At 35.6% G+C, this 25,431-nt stretch overlaps 1 protein-coding gene across 8 annotated transcripts in view; it reads left to right on the plus strand.

Moving 5' to 3' along the window:
- LOC106879613 (piggyBac transposable element-derived protein 3) overlaps positions 1-25,431 on the plus strand; it is a 359,535-nt gene that overhangs the window by 314,287 nt on the left and 19,817 nt on the right. For 3 of the 8 annotated variants that reach the window (XM_089353731.1, XM_089353738.1, XM_014929269.3), the window contains 3 exons: positions 13,525-13,740; positions 19,085-19,380; positions 24,687-24,835. In XM_089353731.1, coding sequence (XP_089209857.1) covers positions 13,535-13,740; positions 19,085-19,380; positions 24,687-24,835 — 651 coding nt within the window. In that variant the 5' untranslated portion in view covers positions 13,525-13,534. Of the gene's footprint in view, positions 1-5,617; positions 5,760-13,524; positions 13,741-19,084; positions 19,381-24,686; positions 24,836-25,431 lie in introns of those variants that run through there. The other 5 variants (XM_089353735.1, XM_089353742.1, XM_052968137.2 and 2 more) reach the window with 3 other exon arrangements.

Genomic DNA, 25,431 nt, shown 5'->3' on the forward strand with positions numbered 1-25,431 from the left:
GGAATTCCTCATCGTTTGAATCAAGGAGTTGTTTGAGTCCATCATAATAGGTGATAATTAGTCTACATGACCCCATAAGGAGCATAGGATCGGTTTCTCGGTTTTTGTGGTGTATATATTCTCCCCTGTATGGGACACCTATCCGTCGCAGGATTACTCATTTTTATCAACCGAGATGACTAGAGCGGTGTGAATTTAAATGTATTGCTTAAGGCTATAACGCATCGACCGGTCCAGGAATCGAAACTACAATCTTGCGATCATGAGTCTAACACCTTAACCACTAAGCCATGCATCTCCACTGCCATGCGCCTCCATTGCCATGTATCTCCACATCATAATACGACCTGCCCATATTTCTAATGTTGTATGGTTCTACTGCAACCTGTTCATCCTCGTATCGCATCATACGTCGCCTCATAGAATTAAATTACATCTACCTTTGTCTTGTTTGAAAATTTCTCAGATTAAGAAACCATTCTCATTCAGGTTTTCTTGTGACACTCAATTCCTTTAATGTTTTGTGGAAGAACTCGATTATTGCACTACCGTGTTTCCTCATTAACATGCCGATACGCATGATGACACTGTATAAACTTGCATGAAACGGATGAAAACTGGATAATAATCAGACATAGCGTCATTGAATTTACAATAATCATGTCATGAAAAATATACTAGATATAATTTAAAATAATCTTGGGCATTATTATCTAAAACTATCTATGATGTACATAAATGAAATCATTCTGTGGTTATAAATGGTATAGAAAATACGAAATGAATACACATATAGTAGAACGTCACACTCTTAAAATATGTATTTAGTCATTTGCGTCAACAGAATCACACAGCGTAAAGTATATGAAATACATATTTAATAAATTCGTTGCTCTGTCAGAAACACTCACCAAACAAGCAGCTAGAAATACCAGCCAAATCTTCAGCAAATTATACCCTGGCGTCTGGAAAAGTGAGAGATATATTAGATAATGTAATCTTAAATATCTACTGCTCATGTGATAAAAAGAATGGACATTCTTGGAAAGCGTTTGATCATAGGTCTACTCAGTCTGGCAAGACTAGGGCTAAACAACAATAGCAACACGCGATATATCTACAAATATAAGCTCGTAAATATTCATGCATTCAAACACAAGTGAATACTTACACTTTCACAACCACATTCATACAGCTGCATAAGCATCTTCACATACACAATGAAGACACGCATATATACTCAATAAACTTAATTCACTGTATTGGTTGGTAGTAGTTTCGATAATTATATGTAACTTCTTATCAGCCAGGATGAAATTTCCTGTTATGCCATAACCAGATTTAACTTGTATTACAAAAGAGCGATGAAGTGTCCTTTTCTCAGAACAGAAATAAATCTTCACTGAATGCTACAAGTCAATCGATTTCTATAAGATTCACTGTTTGTTGTTGTTGATTCGTTCAATGGTTTTTGTCTCTATGCATCGTTGATGCTGAGTATTGGATGTAAAACTTACTCCCTCCGGTGAGACAAAACTTCCTGAATATCGTAAGCAAGTCTTGTTTAGACTCATCTAGACGGTAGGCGTTGTTTGATGTCTCTTGTTCTGATCTAATTTTAAACAAACAAGAAAGCTGCTTCCTCGGCTGTCTGTTGTTGGTTTCAAATTGTTTACTGGTGAATAGGTACTTTTATATAGTATTACATTCGTAAATCTTTCAATAATATACTAATTCTCCTCCCCACTCTCTCTCTCTCTCTCTCTCTCTCTCTCTCTCTCTCCGTCACACACACACACACACACACACACACACACACACACACACACACACACACACACACACACACACATATGCACACAAGAACACACTCGTGTTTTTTCCCTCTCTTTCGGCAAACCTCTCCAGTTACCTTCGACATTTCTATCATTCTAGCTTATTTTTCTTTATTCCTTTGCTTAATGAATCAAATTCATTAAACTACCATTGATTTCCTTTACCCGGGACGTTTGGTATATAGTCAGTTCATTTGCGGTCTTAGTAGTAGTAGTTTTAGTAGAGGCGGTGGTAGTGGTAACTGTAGTAGTTACAGTGGTAGTGGTAGTTGTAGTAGCATCAGTTGTCGTCGTCGTTGTAGTTGTACTAGCAATGAAGGTGGTCGTGGTGTGGGGGTAGTGTTGCTGGTAGTGGTGGTGGTAGTAGGAATAGTAGTAGTAGAGGTAGTGGTTGCCGTAGTCGTTGTAGTTTTAGTAGTAGTAGTAGTAGTAGTAGTAGTAGTAGTAGTAGTAGTAGTAGTAGTTGCTTTATCGTCGTCGATTATTGACTGAAAGGGACTGATTAAATAATTATTTCAGAAAACAACTAGGAATCAAAACCATGTCGTGGTAAGTTTACCTATAGTGAAAGACAACTTTCTTCGTAAATAAATATCGATTTTCCTTTATAGCCACAAGGCTTCAGATACAGTAGAAACTGCAATATTTTTACGAAAACTAAATGTGTTCACAAGGTTGACGGTTAACTTCGTTTCCTGTAGAACCGAACCGTCTAGGAAGAAATGGATGTTCTTTCTTGATAAGTTGTAAATAAGATTTCAGAGAAGGCTTGGCAGCAATATCCACTTAAGGTATACCGGGAGCTAAAAATAATTAACTGTATTGTAGTATTATGTGTATATAATGTAATAAGAAGAAACTATTCTTGGGCGAGAGAAAAATAGAGAAACAACAAAAGCAATATATGTTCGACAGAAGTAAAATTTAGCACACTAATACAAATTTAAATATTTTCTTTGTTGTTTTCGTTGTAGTATTTGTTGTTGTTTAACCCCAGGTCAAACCTGGCTGAGCAGACCTATGCTAAAACTGTTCCAGTTAATGTCCCTCTTGGCTTTTTATACTACCGTACTCTAATTTTATATATATATATATATATATATATATATATATATATATATATATATATATATATATATATATATGTATATATATATATATATATATATATATATATATATATATATATATATATATATATATATATATATATATATATATATATATATATGTATATATATATATATATATATATATATATATATATATATATATATATATATATATATATATATATATATATATATATATTACATTAAGGACTACATTTTCAAATGTGTCATTCTATTTTCTTTCAAAATAGTTGAGATGTGAGGGAAACTTGGCTGGGTCGAGAACCTTTGTAAGGTTTTTTTTCTCTTTGGTTCATATATACCTTTATATTAGATCAATATTTCGTAGATTATATTAGATCGATATTTCATAGAAGAATGCTAATATATAACGGCGTCAAGGCGGCGAGCTGGTAGAATCGTTAGCACACCGGGTAAAAATGCTCCGTGGCATTTCGTCTGTCATTATTTTCTGAGTTCAAATTCCGCATAGGTTCACTTTGCTTTTCATCCTTTCGAGTCAAGTACCAGCTGAGTACTTGGGTCGATGTAATTGACTTACTCACTTCGCCGAACTTGCTGGCCTCGTGCCAAAATTTGAAATTAATATTTCGCCCGGCTATACGTTCTGAGTTCAAATGCCGCCGAGTCGACTTTGCCTTTCATCCTTTCAGGGTTAAGTACCAGTTAAGCACTAGGGTCGGTGTACACCACTTACCTACTCGCTCGAAATTGCTGGCCTTCTGCCAAAATTTGAAAGTAATATATATCGGCGTCATAGTAAACCCAAAACACAGTGCTCTTAGTAAGCAGAAATGATGATCTGGCTTCCATTAGGACACATTCATTTGAATACTATAAATGACAGTGAAACAAATGGATTGAGTAATTTTTATGGAGACTGCAATAATTTGTTGATTTTAGTATCTATATGAGTGTCTGGTTAAACGAAGAGTAAAAAACAATTATTTACTGGATTATATGTATCGAAAAGCCTCAGAGTAAACATTTATAAATAGTCATTAGCACCTTGGGCAAATAATCTCTGGATTCCGTTCCCAATATTGTATATTAACCTATGATATTTTCCGTGATTCTTCGTTTTCCTCCGAGATTTTTAATGTTTTAATAAATACGATTGAAGGAAATATATTACTTTGGGGATAATTCTCAGCAGAGAAGCCGCCTGGAATACATTGGAGATCGTATGAGGGGATACATAACTCACGTTATTTTTGGACATTCTTTTTTGTTTTGTTTACATTTCATCTAAATATGGCTTCCAGTCAAACACAGAAATACATGTTAAAAGTAAAAATAGTAAATATGAACACGAAGAACAAACCTAATTTCAGAATAAATCTCTCAAACCGTGCACGAAAAAGTAATTACATTTTATAACAGCTAAAATTGTTAATTTGAATAATTTAGACCACACGGTTAATGCCAATAACTACAAAAACAACAATGCCAGCACTAAGAACATCGCACATGTGCATCTTGACAAACAACGGGAAAAACCCAATGTAAGGAGCTAATGTGGTGTTTTGAACTCATACAGGATTAGTATTTAATTTTACAACCGTTGCTAGTAATAAAGTGGTGAATGTGAAACAACTAATGAAAACACAGTCAGTATCACAGAGATCAACTAAATGCCTCTTTGCTTAAGGCATACATACAAGAGCGTGCAAGAAGGAGGATACCATAAATTTGATCCTCTAAAAGCATCTTTTTCTGCCTTTTTGTTTTCAAAGCAACAATTTATGGCTGATACGCGGAATGATATATGTTATATTAATCTGTGTAGAATCTACCGGACCGTATGTATATTTTTGAAGACTGAGCACTTGCTCATCTAGTTGTCCGAGATGGTGCAATATACACCAGCTATATGCTTCTGACACAGCAACAGGGCGACACGACACAAAGAGCATAATGGACATAGCGTTGTGTCTCGTTGTTATCCTTAAGGTACGGTAATACTGAAATTTCTCCGTCTCAAATCAACAATAAACTCAAGTATTGACTAATATGAATCACAAATGCACATTAAAATGTGGGAGATTTAAACTAAATTTTTGTGTTAGCCTAAACATATACAATTTTCAAACTTACCCATTGACTGATCATGCATATAAACAGCAAGGAGATACAACATGATAATATATAACATAGCACAGAATAAAACTTAGATAACACACATTTGTTAGTGATGTAATTTATATACAGAAAACGCACAAAAATTATAAGATTGTTTATGCAGTTTATATTAGTAGCAAAGCAGGACTTAAAATTTAACATGAGAACTTCGCGTAGGGCATTGAACGATTGACGTAAATATCAGGAACAACGGCCAGCTTATTTCATGATTGTTAAAACAAACTTGAAATCAAGGGTTGTTTAAAAATTGAAATCTGATGAGAACAAATAAGTAACAGACACGGTAGACTCATAATTGTTTACTAATTTAACTGACTATAAAAATAACGTTCCACGCAAATCTTGACAGGAAAGAACTTGAAAGGCTGGTGGAATACATATTTTGAAGATATGGTTGTGTGTGTATTTGTGTATATGCATGTACATATGTATGAGATCATTACCTATTTTAGAGAAAATTTCCTGTTTTCCTTCGTTATTTATTTGCCTTCATATGTTTCCTGCCTTACTGATATTAGAAGGAAATTCGAAATCAGACAATCCCGATTCGCTGCCAATCAAAGTGAAGTTGTTTTCTTCGTTATGTTTCGTGGTAAATCATTTACTTTTCTCCCCGTTTCGTCAACTGATTCAACATGTCACCTGTTCTGTGAGTTGTCAACTTGTTACTTTCATTATTCTTCTATTTTTTTCTATTCCTTTAGATATAATTGTTTCACTCTAAGCTGTATAGTCATCGATTTTGCTATTTTTCTTCCATTTTTGTACTTCATCATTATTTGGTTTTAAAGCTATATAAATAATGACGTTTCATATACAGAATCATATTTTATCATTTATATTATTAAAACCCTTTAAGGTAGCAAATTTGCTGAATGTTCACTCGTCGGAATAATACTTAGTAGCATTCCTTCCAACTTTCTACCTCTTCTGTTTAAATCCCGCAGAAATTAGCTTTGCCTTTCATCATTTCAAATTCGATAAAATAAATACCAGTAAAGTACTAGGGAAGATAAAATCGACAAACAGCCACCACATTCCCGAAAAATTGATGGATTTGTGCTCAAGTTGGAAATTGTTAGCTTTATTGTTAGAGGGTGGGGTGGCAAAACCTGAGTTATAACTAAGACAATTTTCAAACCATATAAAATGAACGTGCTTCCACGATGACAATCCGAATAAGGAATTTAAAGTAGCAGTATATTAATTAACAATAGCGAAGAAGTATATTCTATGCTTGTAGTGAAATCTGTATTATTGATCGTGTAAATTCCTTCATATATGCGCGCGCGCTTGTATTGTGAGGACTGATAGACTCATTAGTAAGTCAGTATCACAGAAATGATTCAAGATGTCAATGTGACGAGAATTTACATCATACATACATGTACACATATGCGTACATACATCTCATGTAGACATACACACATATAGATAGATATATAGATATATTGATATATGCCTATGCATATATGTATATGTATATATGTCTATATATATAAGCTGATATGTATTCCTAGTTATTTTTCTGGTTATCAGACTGTTATCCTTTTATCAAAGAAATGAATTGAAATAAATGTAGGCATGCGTCACTTAGTGTGTGAATGTTGTATTTAGATAATGTCTGATGTGAACGATGAGCTTTCGTACGAATACATATATTCATACACACACATACACACACTAATGTAGATATATATGCGTGTATGTGTGTGAACATGTTTGAGTGTATACGGGAGTATGTGTGTGAATCTGGGGACACCTATGTATGCATATATATATATATATATAGTAATATGTTTTCCGTAACAGCATGAGAAAAAAAAAACAGAAACAAAAAAGAAAAGAAAAGAAACCCAGATCTTTGCAAGGAAATATTTAGACAACCAGAAATGAATACAGAATAATAAATAAAAGGAAAAGAGGAAGTTTAAACTCTAATACTGCAATTTGTGGAATCATTCAGAAAACATTAATTCACAAGGAAGAATTTCAAAGAGACTACAAGTAAATAAAAGATGCCAATACGAATGAAACAAACGATTATTCTAGAATTAATACTCAACAGCTTCACAGGGAATTAGAATATTGTATATATGAATAATTCATATAAGCATTATTGTATTTCAACGAAGTTTACCGGATTACATTCCGATCAAGAACTGGAAATATTCAAATGATTTCGCATCATATTCTTTATATAGAAAAGTAAGGGGAATATACTGAATAATAATAAATGCAGATGTCATATAGGATAGAGATTCTGATTTGTTTTCTTAGTATATATATATATATATATATATATATATATATATATATATATATATATATATATATATATATATATATATATATATATATATATATATATATATTCTTTTATTCATTTATTTGTTTCAGTCAGTTGATTGCGGCTATGCTGGAGAACCGACTTTAGTCGAGCAAATCGACCCCAGTACTTATTCTTTGTAAGCCTAGTACTTATTCTATCGGTCTCTCTTGCCGAACCGCTTAGTGACGGGGACGTAAACATACCAGTATCGGTTGTCAAGCGATGTTGGGAGGGACAAACACAGACACACAAACATATACATACATTGGCTTCTTTCAGTCTCCGTCTACCAAATCCACTCACAAAGCTTTAGTCGACCCGAGGCTATGGTAGAAGACACTTGGCCAAGGTGCCACACAGTGGAACTGAACCCGGAACCATGTTGTTGGTAAGCAAGCTACAGACCATATAGTCACAAGCTACTTACCACACAGTTACTAGCTACTTACCACACAGTCACACACATATATATCTCTCTTAAATCCACCTTCCCCTTCTCCCTCCTCGTCAACACCCCCTCATAAGCTCATCCCACCACACCCCAACACACTCCTACTCTACCTTCCCACTCCACCCCATCCAATTCCTTACACCCACCACCCACCCCTACCCACATACCCCACCCTACCCACAGACCCCTACCTCTACCCCACCCTCAGCCTAACCCACACTCCACCCATACCTTCCCCACCTCCCAACACCCTCACATCACACCACACCAATACCCTCGCATCACACCACGCACACACTACAACTGACCAACTACTTTCTCCCTTCCCCATTTTCACACTACATACGTCAAGATCACCAGCATTCTACCTCCCACACACATCCCCTCGTTCCCGATCACCGTTTGTTATCTCCCCCTTTCTTAGCTCTCCTGAAAAAAGAATTTCTAACTTCCGGTCAGCTATTGTTATGATCGGCCATCATTATTATGATTGACCGTTGACTGAACACTATTCAATTTTTTTTCTCCGTGTTTTTCTCCTTGTCTCCGTATTCTTTCTGTTGAAGAGCGTAGCTCGAAACGTCAAAGACTTTCTGTATTCCCGAGCGTCATACTAATATATCCTTTTGTTATTTACACCACCTGTCCTCGTCTGTTGTTATTATTTGTATATTCTCCCATATATATATATATATATATATATATATATATAATTTTATATTATATTATATATATATATATATATATATATATATATATATATATATGCAAACATACGTAGTTACAGATATACACATACATGTCTATGTGTGAGTGTGTGTAATATGTGTGGGAGGGGTGGTGAGAGTGTTGTAGCAGTGAGTATTGAAGTCAGTCCCGGTTAACCATATATTCAAAAGTTTGACCCACACCGTTGGCCTAGGTAAGTGGCTTGGGTCATAGCTTCAGACCGTTCTAAGACTTGCGAATGAAATTGGTTTAATGAAAACTTTGTAGAAGTCCTTCGATGCGACGTCACCTGTAATATAAATGGCTATCTTTGTCAAAAGAGTATATCATCTTATTTTCCTGTCTATAACTATCTGAAATGATGCACATATCTGAGGAAAACTCAGCCAATTACATTATAATTCAATGATTAGGCCTTTGAATTAGTCGAATACCAGCCGGGACAGTTATTATTGGAACTCACAGATTTAATTTTCTTGCCATCCGAAACCTGAAATCCCCCTTTAGTCTAAATGATTAATGAAATCTACAAACATATACCACCGTGTTTCTCTCGCGTGAATATTCTAGAAATAGACAAGATGCAATTTCCAGAACACATGTTGGACCCTTATATAAATCCCTATAAAAGTATATTTGTCGAGCAGCGATAAGTATCATATTTGATGGCATAAAAATGCACAAGCGTATTTAACGGACCACAATTTTATCAGCGCAATAAACAATTTTAGTTCATTAAAGAATGTATACTGGGTCAACTTCATATGGAAGGACCCCAGGTGAATTTTGAGACTCTTTAAAAACAAAAAGACAGAATCATGTCTTATATGCCATCAAATACAGTAATAATGTATTTGCATCTATAAGTATGCATTTCCTATATTTTTGTCATTGTTTAACTCTTTAACTTGTTTCATATCGACAGCAGCGGTCATGCTGGGGCACTATAAAATTTCTTTTTTCTTTTCTGAGAAATTATGTAACGAACAAAATTTATTTTTTCCCGAGAAGAACAGCATACGCAAGCGCACACATACTCTTGCGCATACACATCCCCACTGTTGCTACTTGACAGGGATTGATTATTAAAAAAATCCTTATTCTCTTTTTTATTCAATTATTAATATTACATAATTATCCATTGAGTGTCGGATTTCTGTCACCATAATACATATTCTCGTGCCAGAAATTGAAAGGCCTTGTAATTTATGTGTGTTCGTATTCGTATAACAAATTACAGCATATATCGTGAACATGAAAATTTTAAATGAAAGAACAAAATGTAATTTCATACAACATCCGAGGACTTTCTCTATAGTTCTGAACCCAATAAAAATGTTGAGTGATAGAATGTAAAGGGTGAAAGGTTAATTTCTCGCAGTATTTACTACCGTGACTTTATATCATTGTCAGCCAGGTGCCTTCCCTTTAGCGAGGTCGACTTGCAAAGACTCCCTGTTCCCCTCTGTTTTGTGCTGCATGTATAAAATGAGCCAGGCTCTTTATTTCCAATCCTTTCTTTCATGTATCTTTCAACAAACATCTTTAACGGCCAAATGCTCTTTTCCCCTCCGTAAATTTTGCCAGCATCGTCATGGGCAGTAAACCATGGCACATCGTTGATATGATAATTTTGTAAGCTTGATTCCCGACAATAGGCGTCTTTAGACTTTCAGCTTTTCTAGTACTGCAGCATTTGTTAGTCTTTCTTTCCAACCGATTCTGCCCAATCTGTGAAAGATCCACATGTCAAAGGCTTCTATCTTTTCCTTCATTATTATGTACATACACCAAGTTTCTACTCCATGAGATAAAAACTGGGTATAATATAATAGTTCTTTGTATCAATTTTAGGTGCAGTGTTAGGTGCAGTGCTGGGTGCAATTTTAGGTGCAGGCGGAGATCTTTTTCATTCCAATATTTATTCTTTGAATATAAGGCTGCGAACTGGCAGAATTGTTAGCATGCCGGGTAAAATACTTAGCGGCATTTCGTCCGTCTTTGCGTTCTGAGTTCAGATTCTGCCGCGGTCCACTTTACTTTTCATCCTTCCGGACTTGATAAAATAAATAACGCTTGAGCACTGGGGTCGATGTAATAGACTTACCCCTCCCCCGGAATTGCTGGCCTTGTACCAAGATTTGAAATCAATATTTATTCTTTGAGTGACTTCTCGATTTTTTGTTTATCCTAAATATTTGAAGTCTTTACTTGTGCAAGTCTCTGTACATCTTCTTTATATTTACCACTGTATACCAACGTGTTTATATATTTTTTTCAAGTTCATCGAGGTCGATCAAATGAGTACCAGAATAATATATTTGGGGTCAATAAAAAAAGTACCATTTGAGTAATTTCGGGGTCGATAAAATAAGTGCCACCTGAATACTGGGGTCGATGTAATCGATTAGTCCCCTCCCAAAAAATTTCAGGCCTTGTGCCTATAGTAGACAGGATTATTATTATCATTATTATTATTATTATTCTTATTATTATTATTATTATTATTATTATTATTATTATTATTATTATTATTATTATTCAGTAGTTTTATTTTTATTTTTATAACGTGCTTTCACTTCACTACCGAGCGCAGCTCTGTGCACCTTGGGTATGTGCTGTGGTTTGCTGTGGTGCTCTTATGGTTACTGTATTGAAAGTGTTTTGCGTAGGATGTGAGCAGTGCCCAGTAGTGCAATTTTCTGTATGTTATATATATTTGTAAGTCCTGGTGTTTTTGTTATGTATTTGTCTGAATATTTTTTTTATTATACCTAAGGCACCTACTATGATAGGAATTGTTTCTGTTTTTAGATTCCACATTCGAGTTACCTCTATTTCCAGGTCTTTGTATTTTGAAAGTTTTTCCATTTCTTTTAGAGAAACGTTGTCATCTGCTGGTATTGATACATCAATTAGAAAGCATTTTTTTCTTCATGATCTTTGACAACTATATCCGGTCTATTTGCCTTAATTTCTCTATCTGTGTGTATTGGCATATCCCAGAGTATGGTTGCTTTCTCGTTTTCTGTGACCTTTTCTGGTGTGTGTTTATACCATCTTTTTTCTGTTGTTATTCCATAGTTTTGGCATAGCTTCCAGTGTATTTAGGTCCCAGCTCTGTCGTGTCTGTGAATATATTCCTTCTTAGCCAGGACTGGGTAGCCAGAGATAATATGAATTATTGTTTCTTGTCCATCTCCACATATTCTACAGTTACTTGTTATGTTTCTTTTCATTATATGTTTTTGGTAATTTCTGGTGGGGAGGCTTTGGTCTTGTGCAGCAATTAAAAATCCTTCAGTCTCTGCTTTGAGTCCTGAGCTTCTCAACCATTGCTGGGATTTTTCTCTGTCTATTTCTGTTGCATTTAGTTTAGCCCAGTATTTACCATGTAGGGGCTTTTCTTGCCATCGTTTTATCATGGTCCGTTGCTGTTCTAGTTTTAGTTTGGATTTCATTTGTTTTATAGCCTTTGTTGTTTCTTCTTCTTCTTCTTCTTCTTCTTCTTCTTCTTCTTCTTCTTCTTCTTCTTCTTCTTCTTCTTCTTCTTCTTCTTCTTCTTCTTCTTCTTCTTCTTCTTCGTATTTGTTAGGTAGATTGATTTCTTGTTTGTATTTGTCAGCTTCCTTAAATACTGAAAACAGTTTTTTGTTTTGCTTGTGTTTTGTGGCTATTTGTATTAGTTTTCCTTGCTTCTGGAGTAGGTATTTTTGCAGTCCGATGGTGGTTATTTTATAATAGTTTTCTAGCTGTATAAGACCCCTGCCACCTTCTGTGCGTTGTATATATAGCCTTTCTATGTCAGATTTTGGGTGGTGCATCCTATATCCTGTCATTATTTTTCTTGTTTTCCTGTCTATTTTAGATAGTTCGTTTAGTGTCCAGTTAAGGATGTTGTAGCTGTAGCTTATAACTGGGACAGCTAAAGTGTTGATACCCATTATCTTGTTTTTAGCATTGAGCTCTGTTTTTTAGTATTGATGTAACTCGTCTATAGTACTCTTTCTTTATTTTTTCTTTCATTTGTGTATGTTGTATCCATCCTATCTAGTTCATTGACTCCTAAATACTTGTATGGTTGGCTTTCGTCTAGTTCTCTTATTTCATTGGCTTTATCTAGTGTTATATTGCTACTTTTAACTAATTTTCCTCTTTTCAGGGTTGCTTTGGCACATTTTTCTAATCCGAATTTCATATCTATTTCCTTGGTAAAGCCGTGTACTGTCTGTAGTAGTGTTTCTAGCTCTTTGTCATTTTTAGCATATAATTTTAGGTCATCCATATATAGAAGGTGGCTAACTGTTTTCCCGTAGCATTTGTAACCGCATCCAGTTCTATTTAGCAATTCAGTTAAAGGTGTGAGTGCCAGGCAGAACAGGAGTGGAGAGAGCGTGTCTCCCTGCAATATTCCTTTATTATTATTATTATTATTATTATTATTATTATTATTATTATTATTATTATTATTATTATTATTCAAATTTCAGCGAGGTCGGACTTTATTACATTTATTTACTCCGAGTAAAATTCTTTCCAGTTGTATGTTTTTCCGCCGAGGATGCATCATGCCTTCATATATTATGAACGTCTGTCTTCTAGAAAGAGGATATTGTACCGATGAAATAGAGAGTATATTTATTTCGATATATTGCTTGTTTGCAGAAATGTATATATGAATGTATATCTATCTAACACACACAAACACACACACACACACACACACACACACACACACACACACACACACACAATTCATTAATACATACATACATACATGCATGCATGCATGCATACATACATACATACATACATACATATATATATATAACGCCACGCATTGCCTCCAAGAAAGTTTTATCTTATATACATATATATATATGTTAATTTTTGTTTCTTCAGCAGATTTAAAATGGTATATGCTGGATGGATATGGGCTGTACTGCACCTGGTCATCTTGCAGCAGATTGCATCAGTCCTTGGATGTTGGTGGCAATTTGAACCGGGAATGACTTGGCAATGGCAGTTGACTAGTCCGCTGGATCTTACTTATGAAGTAGAGATGTATGATGTAGATCTATACGACACGTATAAACCGCAGTTCGACTACCTCAAAAAGTAAGTAACGAACCTTTATTTATCCCATCATTCAACTTTCTCTTTCATTACTACTGTTTATAGATATTTATTTCCTGTTATTTTAGGGAGTATGGCTGAATTGTTAAGAAGTTCATTTCGCAAACATGAGGGCTCGGGTTCGATCCTACAATTTGACATCTTGGGCATATGTCAGTTTTTGTAGCCTCAAGTCGATCTATACCTTGTGTGTGGAATTATGTCGATATTTTCAGTTTGCTGTGTTTGATGACGCTTGAAATGTCGTTTACATAGACAATAAACGGAAGCGGGCCCAAGACAGTCCCCGGAGGGACATCACTGGTGACGTTTGCTGGACTTGTATGGATTCCACCGATCACATATTGTGTTTTGTTCTCTAGGGAATACTCTATCCAGTGTAGTAGTTTTCCGCGGATTCCAATATTTGACAATTTTGACAGTAGAATATTCTGGTCGATTGTGGCTGTCCAGGAATCCATCTATCCTTAATCTCACCACCCTTTGAAACAATTTGAAAGTGAAATTGGGCGATAGTTGACTGCGTGGGATATGTTTCCCTGTTTGAAGACCGGAATGACAGACTGGGATAAGAGTTGTTTCAATGTATAACCAGAGCCAAAGGAATTTCTTCAGAAGTTGGTTACAAGGACTGCAAGTTGGGTGTCTACATTCCTTCAGAACACTAGCGGGGAATCTATCAGGGCCTACAGCAGAATAGTACTTGATCTCATTTATTGCTGCTACGATGTCTGAAGTAGTAAAAGTTATGTTCGAGATTATATGTTAAGGATCAACTTCGTTCACATCCCTTCCGTCAATAGTGGGGTCACTAAAGACAACACTATTGTTTCTATTGTAGTTTTGCCATTTCTTTAGCATTATGTTGGAGAATGCTGTTATCATAAATCTGTGGACTAATGGGTGAGAGAGCGGTCTTATACTTATTGACATGTGAATGTTTGATTTTTTTTTATTATCCGCTGTTCCTCTGCAGTTCTTTGATTTTCAATGCAGGTTTCCATGCTGATCTGCAGATAATGTCTTTCCAGCTCAAACTTTTTCATCGTTGTTGAATGTGGATGCTGTTCGTGGCAGTATTTTAATTGGTTGATTTTTAATTAAGTTTTTTTCTGCTCTTGATGAGTGCTTTTTTGTCTCTAAGGAGCCTGTTTCTGTTCGTGATTGTGAATTTCGTAGGAGCGTGTTTGGAGCATGTATAAGTGACAATGTCATCAAAGTGCAGCCATGTAGTTTCAATTTATGCTTGTATGTGTATACATTTATATATGAATACACACACACACACACACACTTTTTTTTAATTAAAGCTGCAAAACCATCACAAAATAACTATTACTCAGAGTTTCACGTTCTCGTTTGTATGTGATGGGACATGTAATATATGATTTGATATAAAATCATATATTACATATACCATCACATTTTTATTCCAGACTTGATCACAAATCTCCGACAAACGAAAACGTGAAATTCTGAGTACTAGTTATTTTGTGATGTTTTTACAACTTTAATAAAAATGCATATTACTCTACCTTCAGTATTCGAGTATTATTTTTTCCATCTAGTTTTGAATTCATGTGCTTACTCGTGTGTGTGTGTGTGTGTGTGTGTGTGTGTGTGTGTGTGTGTGTGTGTGTGTGTGTGTGCGTGCGTGCGTCCGTGCGTGTGCGTGTGTGTGTGTGTGTGTTTGTGTGTGTGTGTGCGTGCGTGCGTCCGTGCGCGTGTGTGTGTGTGTGTGCGCGTGTGCGTGCGTGTGTGTGCGTGCATGCGCGTGTATATATTTATATATATTAGTTTGTTCTTAAAATTATTACTAATCGAATTCCCTATAGTTTGATCTATAGGCGGAGCCTGATAGATGATAGAAGAGATTTTCAATCGCATCTTTGTGTATATTTCAGCATAATCGTCATTATAATAAAATTACTAATGCAATAATTCTACTTATTTCTAATGGATTCGATCCGAAGCTGCGTATGTAAAGTAATTAAAACTGAATAAATAGGTTCAGGCGTGACTGTGTGGTCAGAAGCTTGCGTCCCAACCATATAGTTCCGGGTTCAGTCTCACTACGTAGCACCTTGGGCAAGTGCTTTCTACTATAGCCACGAACTGACCAAAACCTTGTGAGTAGATTTGGTTGACGGAAACTGAAGCTTGTCGGACATATATATATATATATATATATATATATATATATATATATATATATATATACATATATATATATATATATATATATATATATATATATATATATATATATATATATATATATATATATATATAACGTACATAATTTTATAAGAATAATTATAAAATTATAATAAGGGCAGTTACAACGTAATGCCACATGCTAGAAAAAAAACATCAAATGGCTCAAAACTACTTTATCTATCTCATAGTCACGCGCTGAAAGCGAGGGAATGAACAAAAAAAGATTATTTGAAAAAGTGTAGTCATATATCGATCAATTTCAGTTTTAGTGATGTAATATACTCTACCATCCTCAGTATGACATAACCGAAAGTACATAATTATAAACCTTTATACATACAATACGAACACAACGTATTCACTGTGTATATACGAATGTTCACGCTTATATACAAGTCAAAAATCTAGTTCGTTCATCTCAGGCACGTGTGAATAACCAAAGTGATTCAGCAGTGATTAAATTTTGGTTTAAGTGAATTCGAATTTATCAATTAAAATTTAGGATAAAATCTATATAGGATTTTATCAAAGTAGCTGGCATTTAAAACCAAAGTATATGATTTAATAAATATAATTATAAAATTATAATTAGAGCAGGTACAAGGTAAAGCCACATGCTTAAAAAAGACGCCAAACTACTTTATGTATCACGCGTGCGCGTGTGTATGTGAGTGTGTGTCTATGTGTGCGTGTCTTTGGGTCTGTGCCTATGACCCACCACCGCTTGACAACCACAATCAATAGGTTAGGCAAAAGACAGCGACAGAATAAATACCAAGTTTAAAATAAAAAGCCCTGGGGTCAATTTCTTCGGCTAAAAACTTTTCAAGGCGGTTTCCTAGCATGGTCGCGGTCAAATGACTGAAACTAATAAAAGATAAAATGGAGTGGACGGACATAAACGGTGGTGTTTGTTTATACAATTTCCCCGTGGACAGAAAAAAGGTGATCGTCTGAGTCATAGTTCCAATCGTCATTACAGTATCATCAATAATTGTTTACTCCATTCTTAATTTTCCCCGGTGAGACCCTGCTGATTGTCACATTTATTAAGGGTTTATAAACATACACCCTTTCCCTAACACACTCACACACGCTAAAGGCTACGAGATGGATCAAGGCGGTGAGATGGCAGAACCGTTAGCACGCCGGGCTTAGCGGTATTTCGTCTGCCGTTACGTTCTGAGTTCAAATTCCGCCGAGGTCGACTTTGCCTTTCATCCTTTCGGGGTCGATAAATTAAGTATCAGTTACGCACTGGGGTCGATGTAATCGACTTAATCCGTTCGTCTGTCCTTGTTTGTTCCCTCTATGTTTAGCCCCTTGTGGGCAATAAAGAAATAAGAACCGTTAACACGACAGACAAAATGATTAGCGGCATTTCGTCCGACTTTACGTCCTGAGCTTAAATTCCGCCGAGGTCGACTTTACCGTTCATCCTTTCGGAATTGATGAAATAAATATCAGTTGAACCCTTGGGTTGGTGTTATCGACTTAACCCCTCCCCTGAAGTTACTGGCCTTGGGCTAAAATTTGAATTCATTAAAGGCTGATATTCTATAAAGACACCAAATTTATGTTTCTTTTTTGTTGTTTTTAGTGTCTTTTACTTTTTATTTCTTAACTTACATTTATTTGTATGGACTGCGGCCATGCAGGGGCACAGCATTGAAGTTTATAGTCGAACAAATCGCCCCCACCCCAGATCTTATTATTTAAATCTAGTACTTATTCTAGCGTTATCTCTTGCTGAACCTCTAAGTCACGGGGACGTAAACAAACCAACACCAGTGGTGAAAGGGTAGGAACCAAATACAAAAATATACACTCACATACACACTCACACACACTCTCTCACAAATACGGACACACAGACATATATGTGTGTATAAGACTAGCTTGCACAGTTTTCGTTTTCCAAATTATTGGTCATTAGTCGGAGCCGTGTTATAGTAGCTCAAGATGTCACGCAGCAGGATTGAAACCGATGTCATGTTGTTGCAATGCAATATTTTTCATCACATAGCCATTAGCTTTAATAAGCGTATTCACGCAATTCCGACTCAAATCTATCGGCTTTTGCTGAAGTATATGTTGACTTTATTTAATATTTCCTGGCAGACTATTTCATCCTTTCGGAGTCGATAAAAGAAGTACGAGTTGAACACTAAGGTTGATATAATCGGCTTACCCACGCCTCCGAAATTGCTGGCCTTGTGCCAAAATGTGAAAGCAAAATTAAGTAACATGCAGAATTATCTAATAGTTACAGATATTTCGTACCGTACAGAGAGAGAGAGTTGATTCGAACAGTGTGTATTGATTTCGGTGATGTTTATGCCTGAATATATTTCTCTATAAAATTAGTACCTTTACCTTTCAGCATCAAAATAAGTTAGACTTATTTAGATAATAGATTTTAATATTTTGCTGTTGTTGGCACTCCGTCGCTTACGACGTCGAGGGTTCCAGTTGATCCGATCAACGGAACAGCCTGCTCGTGAAATTAACGTGCAAGTGGCTGAGCACTCCACAAACACGTGTACCCTTAACGTAGTTCTCGGGGATATTCAGTGTGACACAGCTGACCCTTTGAATTACAGGCACAACAGAAACAAGAAGTAAGAGTGAGAGAAAGTTGTGCTGAAAGAGTACAGCAGGGTTCGCCACCATCCCCTGCCGGAGCCTCGTGGAGCTATAGGTGTTTTCGTTTAATAAACACTCACAACGCCCGGTCTGGGAATCGAAACCGCGATCCTATGACCGTGAGTCCGCTGCCCTAACCACTGGGCCATTGCGCCTCCACAGATTTGAATATCTTTATTGTTATAAATTTAACGCGACAAGCTGGCAGAATCGTCAGAACGCCGGGCCATAAAAAAAAAAAATGATTAGAGGCATTTCGCCCGTCTTACCGTTCGGAGTTCAAATTCCATCGAGGTCGACTCTACCTTTCATCCCTTTCTGGGTAGATAAAATAAGTACCAGTTAAGTACTAGGGTCGACTTACACCCTCTCAGACACTACTAGCCTTGTGCCAAAACTTAAAACCAATACATATAGTTATAAATGAATTTTTGGTAACCTTGTGATGGTTTCTTTTCAGGTCACACATTCTGGTAGTCTGCTACATATCAGTCGGAACTTGGGAAAATTGGCGTCCAGATGCTCACAGTTTTCCAAACTCTACTCTAGGTAAACCTCTCTCTAAATGGCCAGGTGAGAGATGGCTAGATATTCGTAGTCCAGATGTAAAACGGATTATTTCGCAGAGAATCGAATTAGCTAGACGACGTGGTTGTGATGGTATTGAACCAGATAACATTGATGCATACGAAAATGACAACGGTTTTGGATTAACCGCTAATGACCAGCTCCAGTACAACATTTGGCTTTCTGTTGGTAAGTATTAATATATGATACGTTGTCTTTTGTCGCTGTTTGTCTTGATGAAACAAAGCTATGACCAAAGACATTCAAGATGTATCTCTCTTGTCTCTATGGATTTATATAGAACCTCGTTATGTAATATATTTCCATTTTATTTAAGTGATTTTAGGAAGAACAGTCAGCAATTTCTGGCAATTTCAAGCGACTACGCAAGGGCTTTGTTTTGGAACGATATATAACTATAAATATGCGATAAGTATAGATATGGTAATCTTTGAAGTATACTGTTTAACATTGTTGAGGAATATATTCATGTTTATATCTATGTTTGAATGGTTACCTTTTCTAAATACGCTTTATATTCTTGAACTATATTTCTTCGTTACATGGGTTTATTCTACGTAAAATTACAACTGCCCAATAAGATGGTGATCTCCGACCGTACGCTGAGTTTAAACCATAAAATATTTAATATACACTGGTAAACTTCACCAAATAGTATTATAGGCTTTATTGCGAGTAAAGCTAATTATTGTTAACAGCTTCAGAACTACGCAAATGATGGATATGTCTTTCGCTTTCAGTAATTTGCATAAATTTTGCGATAGAGAGGACTTGGTAAAAGAATGATCTGCACAAAGGTGATGTTATTAGTGTCATGAAAGTTTATATATATGTTATTAGTTTCATGGAAGTTCATATATATATATATATATGTATATATATATATATATGTATGTATAGGAAGAGAGAGAGAGAGAGAGAGAGAGAAAGAGTGTGTGTGTGTGTGTGTGTGTGTGTGTGTGTGTGTGTAATTTTTCTAGGCTCGTAATAATTGTGATAATAGTAATCTCAATGATTATATCAAGTTATTGCAATAATACCGTATTAATGAATGATGTGGAAATTCTATGATATTCAGTAATAAAATCGTTTTCAACATAAGAATACCACTGAACGATGTTGCTTTAAAATATGTATTTTATTTAATGTATACTTTTGATATTGGCACAATTCCAGATATTATAGGGAATATGCATATAACCGACTAAAGCACATGTGTGGTATCAATTTTATTGACATTGGGAGGATAAATGCAAAGTCGACAGCGGACATAATTAAATACCTCAAAGGATGTTGCACTGTTCACTATCATTTACGTCAAGCAATCGCCCACCTACATTATTAACTGGAGATATCTTGTGTATTCGATAATTCCGTTAGTATTAAGTAAAGAGCAAGAAGTTATTGGGTAGATGGCGGGGAGCACATGTTATCTAAATCAGATAGTACAAATCATGCTGTTGCTGGGAATGGAAGTAAATGTTCATAGGAATGGGCTATGCTTCTAATATGCTGCATATAATCTATTTTCTCATGGTTCATAAATTTTGACTAGTAGATTACGCCTAGCCGATATGTCATTCTTCAAAACCACACCATTGCTTGTGAAGTAATTAATATATGTCCTTCTTGATATACAAACGAAACCGTTAATAACTTATATAAATGCTATAGATATCTTTATGTTAGCGATAAATACCTAGAAATAATAGAAATAATTATCTTTCGTTGTGATAAGTCTACATATTCTAAAACTAACAGAGAGCGTAAAAAATTATTGATTTATGTTCTGGACGAATATTTTTGATTTAATATATTTTACGCTTTAAATTTGTAGTATATTATGGAAATTTCTTCAAGTAACATATCTCTTGATTTGGAAAAAAATATTTTCAATGAAATAGATATATTAGTTATTCAAGATTTCGTGCTGCATTCGTAGATTTGCGTGAGGTTATTTACGCAACTTTCCGACTGGTTCTGTAAATAATTTCTTGTATAATTATATCTATTCAAAATTTAACGCAATAGAAGCTAATGCTTCAGAGCAAGAAGTATATTCTCTGAAACTGAGATTGTAGCATAATTTTGAGCTACGACTGAAGCGTGTCCAAATAATTCACGCCACTTATAACCCTAGAAAATATAACAACTACCCGCTTACCTTCCCTAGAGAACATTTTGCTCTTTAGTTTGAAGGAATCCATTTTAAAAATAATAATGGCTCTGGGTCGGCAGAAACAGTACAGTCATAGAGTATTTGGTTTTGCACCTGCACGTTCTGACTTCAAATTTTGTGTGGTGTTGATGTTGGCATTTAATCGCTGTGGAGTCGATAAAGAATATCAATATATTGGGATTAGTGCCTCATTCTTTGTGTAAATGCAAGAAACTTACATTGCTGGCGAGATTGTTAAAATTGTCGTTATTGATTTCTAGAGTTATATCAACATTGATCTAGCAAATCTGAGATGGAAGGTTTTTCCGTTCATTAATAGTTAAAACAACTTGGCAAACGTGCCCCGCCTTGTTTAAAAAAAAAACAATATGATAGAGATGTGATTTTGAGGGAGATTATTTTACTTTTTCTAACAGGTCGAATGACTCCTTAAAGTTTGAGTTTCGCTTATTTTTTACATTTAACTTTATTTATATCACTAACCTCCCATTCACTTCTCTCTGTGGTCGCTCGACCATTTAGAATTACTTACCAAATCTCTCTCAAATCACATCGTGCATTCTTAAAGAAAAGAAAGGCTCATGCTACATAAGGTTGACCTATACACGTAAACCGATGGAATGGCCGAGGCTGGAACGATTTTTATCATTGATCTGATGAATGATCGCTGATTTGAGGCTAAGTAGCACCATTGCTGAATAATGTTAGGATTTACAACTGTTTAGTCAGGTAAGGAAGATCAATGTCCATGACATTTTAGTTTTTCATGAACACCGAAATGTTAGTAGGTAAGTAGGCAGGCAGGCAGGCAGGCAGGCAGGCAGGCAAGCAGGTAGGCAGGCAGGCAGGCAGGCAGGTAGGTAGGTAGGTAGGTAGGTAGGTAGATAGGTAGATAGGTAGGTAGGTAGATAGATAGGTTGGTAGGTAGGTAGGTAGGTAGGTAGGTAGGTAGGTGGGTAGGTAGGTAGGAAAAGAGCTTCAAGTCGGGAAGTCGGAGAGAGGGGCCGGCACGAATGCTTGTAACAAAGCAAACTCTGTTAAAGGCACAAATAATGTTAAACCGGGATTCGCGTTAAACATACATTCAAGAAACAGAACGCAAATATCGTAAGGCAGTTTATCCTATATTATAACGACTGTATCATTCATGCTAGTGTTTACCAAGGCTGTGTACTAATATAGTTTCTGTACATTTCACTGTTGTAAACGACAAGAACATGAACAATAAGTGCTTCGTTATCTAAGTGAACTTATTTCAAGTCGTCGAACGCAGGTGTTTATATAACTGAAAGCAAAATTTCGTCTACGAGCAGGCACTTTCGACTATAGGTGATTTCATTACGAATCTGTCCAGGTAAAACAAATGACTTTTTCTCACTATGAATCTGAATGTGGTAGAAGTGTTAAATTCAGTTTTGATTACAAATGATGCTATTTAAATTCACAGGCGAGCGATTTCATTATGACCCTTTTCCTTAAATCCCTTCGTAAATGTATGAAAGTCGATCGTTTATTTTCTTCTAAAATATACGTGGTATATACAAAGTTAAATAGCATTTAACTTAAATTTAATTATTATGAATATAGTAAATAAAGTATTCTACTTAAATTCATTCATTTCATATACATTTTATGTTTTGCTTGGATTCAGAAATTTAATTTGTAACGTTTAAAATTGAACGTGAGCTTTCATTTCGAGGGTTGAAATTCTTGTGGCTATTGAAACACTTTTGCACCACAAGGGAAGTTACTCTTTATACACTCTTTATGTGCAAGGAGACCCCACATTTCATTTTTTTTTCTTTTTACGCTTGTCTTGCATTCTAACGACTCTAAGTATCTCGTTATCTAATAGAACAAGTCTTCGAATGTGCATGCATACTCTTCGGAAAGCAAAATGCCTTTTCATCAACCATATCACTTGCAGAAAACTTCGAGTTGTTGATTGATATTCACAAGGCTGATAGCTACACCGTAGTCTTGTGAAAAATAAAACAAACTAATTTACTAGAACGATGTTTTGAGCCTTCCGCATCATTTTGACGTAAGCACAGATGGCTTGGCTGCATCAATTAACTAAAATCAGCTTATCATATAAAACATTATGCGAGAAAGATCTCTCATTAATGTTATTCAAACTTTTTGACAAATATATATCATTAATATTTTCCGTACTTATTTTATTGATGAAAGGCAAATTTAGTCCCGGCGGAATTTGAATTCAAAACATAAAAAGACAGAATAAATGTCGTTAAACGTTTTTAAAGATGTGCCTAAGATCGTGTTAGCTCGCCGCTTTTCAAAAAATTACTAACTCTTTCTGCTAAAGCACAAGGCCTGAAACTTTGTTGGGAAGGGCCAAGTAGATTATATGGACCACAATGCTCAACTGGTACTTATTTTATCGACCCGGAAAGGATGAAGGGCATAGAAGACCTCGGCAGGATTTGAACTCAGATCGTGAATCTGAAAGAAATGCATCTAAGCATTTTCTACTGCGTACTAAAGATTCTGTCGGTTAGCCGCATTCGCGGAAAATTAAGAATGGCTTGAAATTTTTGCGCAGGGTTAGCAGTCTTTGAGGGGAGGAAGAAGTCGAAGACATTGAGATCCCGAAAGGATGAAAGGCAAAGTCAACATCGGTAGAATTTGAACTCAAAACATAAAGACGGATGAGATGCCACTAAGTTTTTTTGTCCGGCATGTTAAGGGTTCTGACAGCTACCTACCTTCTCTTACATACGCACGTATGAAGAGTGTGTAAAGAGTTGCCTCCCTTATTGTTCGGAAGTATTTGAAAGCTGTTCTTTTTGTTAGTGTAGAATTTTGTGTTTTTATATAGTCTGATAGTTCTATGATTTTTAATTTATAATTAGCTGAATCTACTCTACGTATTAATCAAACTCGATGGAACATACCTGTAAACGTATTGATAAACTTGCATTGTAAAACACTTCGAAATAAACTGCGTAACAAGGAATAATTCGCTAAAAATAACTCCATAAAAGCAATTTGTAATAAATCGAAATTTGTAATAAATCGCGCTTAGCAATATAAAGGGAAGTAACTTCTATTCACGTCAGGTTCTTGTCACCGTGATGAAATCAATAATTATGTTGTTTCTCTTTACAAATATACTTCATATCTCAATGTTTAAGGAACATCCCACTATGCACACACACACACACACACACACACACACACACACGAATGCAGGTGTGTAGAATGATTTATTATATTTACAATATTCCAATGTTAGGAAGGCTTTGCATATGATTCCATTCTTACACTTCAGAGGCACATTCCCGTAATCTATCCATTGGTCTAAAGAACGATCCCAACCAAGCAGCTAAACTTGAGAAGTATTTCGACTGGGCTCTAACCGAGAGTTGCATGAAATATAAAGAATGTGATTTGTTTAAACCGTTCATACAAAACAACAAGGTAAGTGCAAATATCTTCCATGAATTCTATTACCTTTACGTTCATGCATACATATATGCACACAAACGCACAAGTATACATAATGCATACATACATACACACATACATGCATACATACATGCATACATACATGCATACATACATGCATACATACATACGTACATACATACATGCATACGTACGTACATACATACATACATGCATACGTACGTACATACATGCATACATACATACATACATACATACATACATACATGCTCCAGAAAGGAACTAAGCAGACAGATTTCGCTTCGAATGCGATCAATGCTACTTTGAAAATTTGTAAAACACGCACGCACACACAAACACACACATACATGCACACGCACACACACACACACACACACACACACGTACTCACACACACACAATCTCTCTCTCTCTCTCTCTCTCTCTCTCTCTCTCTCTCTCTCTCTACCTATCTATCTCTATCCACAGCACAGGTACAGGCACGCACTAATTCACAAAACCCAATATTTATTTCCATTTAAACAAAAGACCGCTTTCGTTTTGGTAAAGACCGCTTTGAATTCTGTTGAAAAAGAAAAAGGAAAAAA

Source organism: Octopus bimaculoides, chromosome 1 (assembly GCF_046866305.1).
Source record: "Octopus bimaculoides isolate indiv1 chromosome 1, ASM4686630v1, whole genome shotgun sequence".
Classification (NCBI taxonomy): domain Eukaryota; kingdom Metazoa; phylum Mollusca; class Cephalopoda; order Octopoda; family Octopodidae; genus Octopus; species Octopus bimaculoides.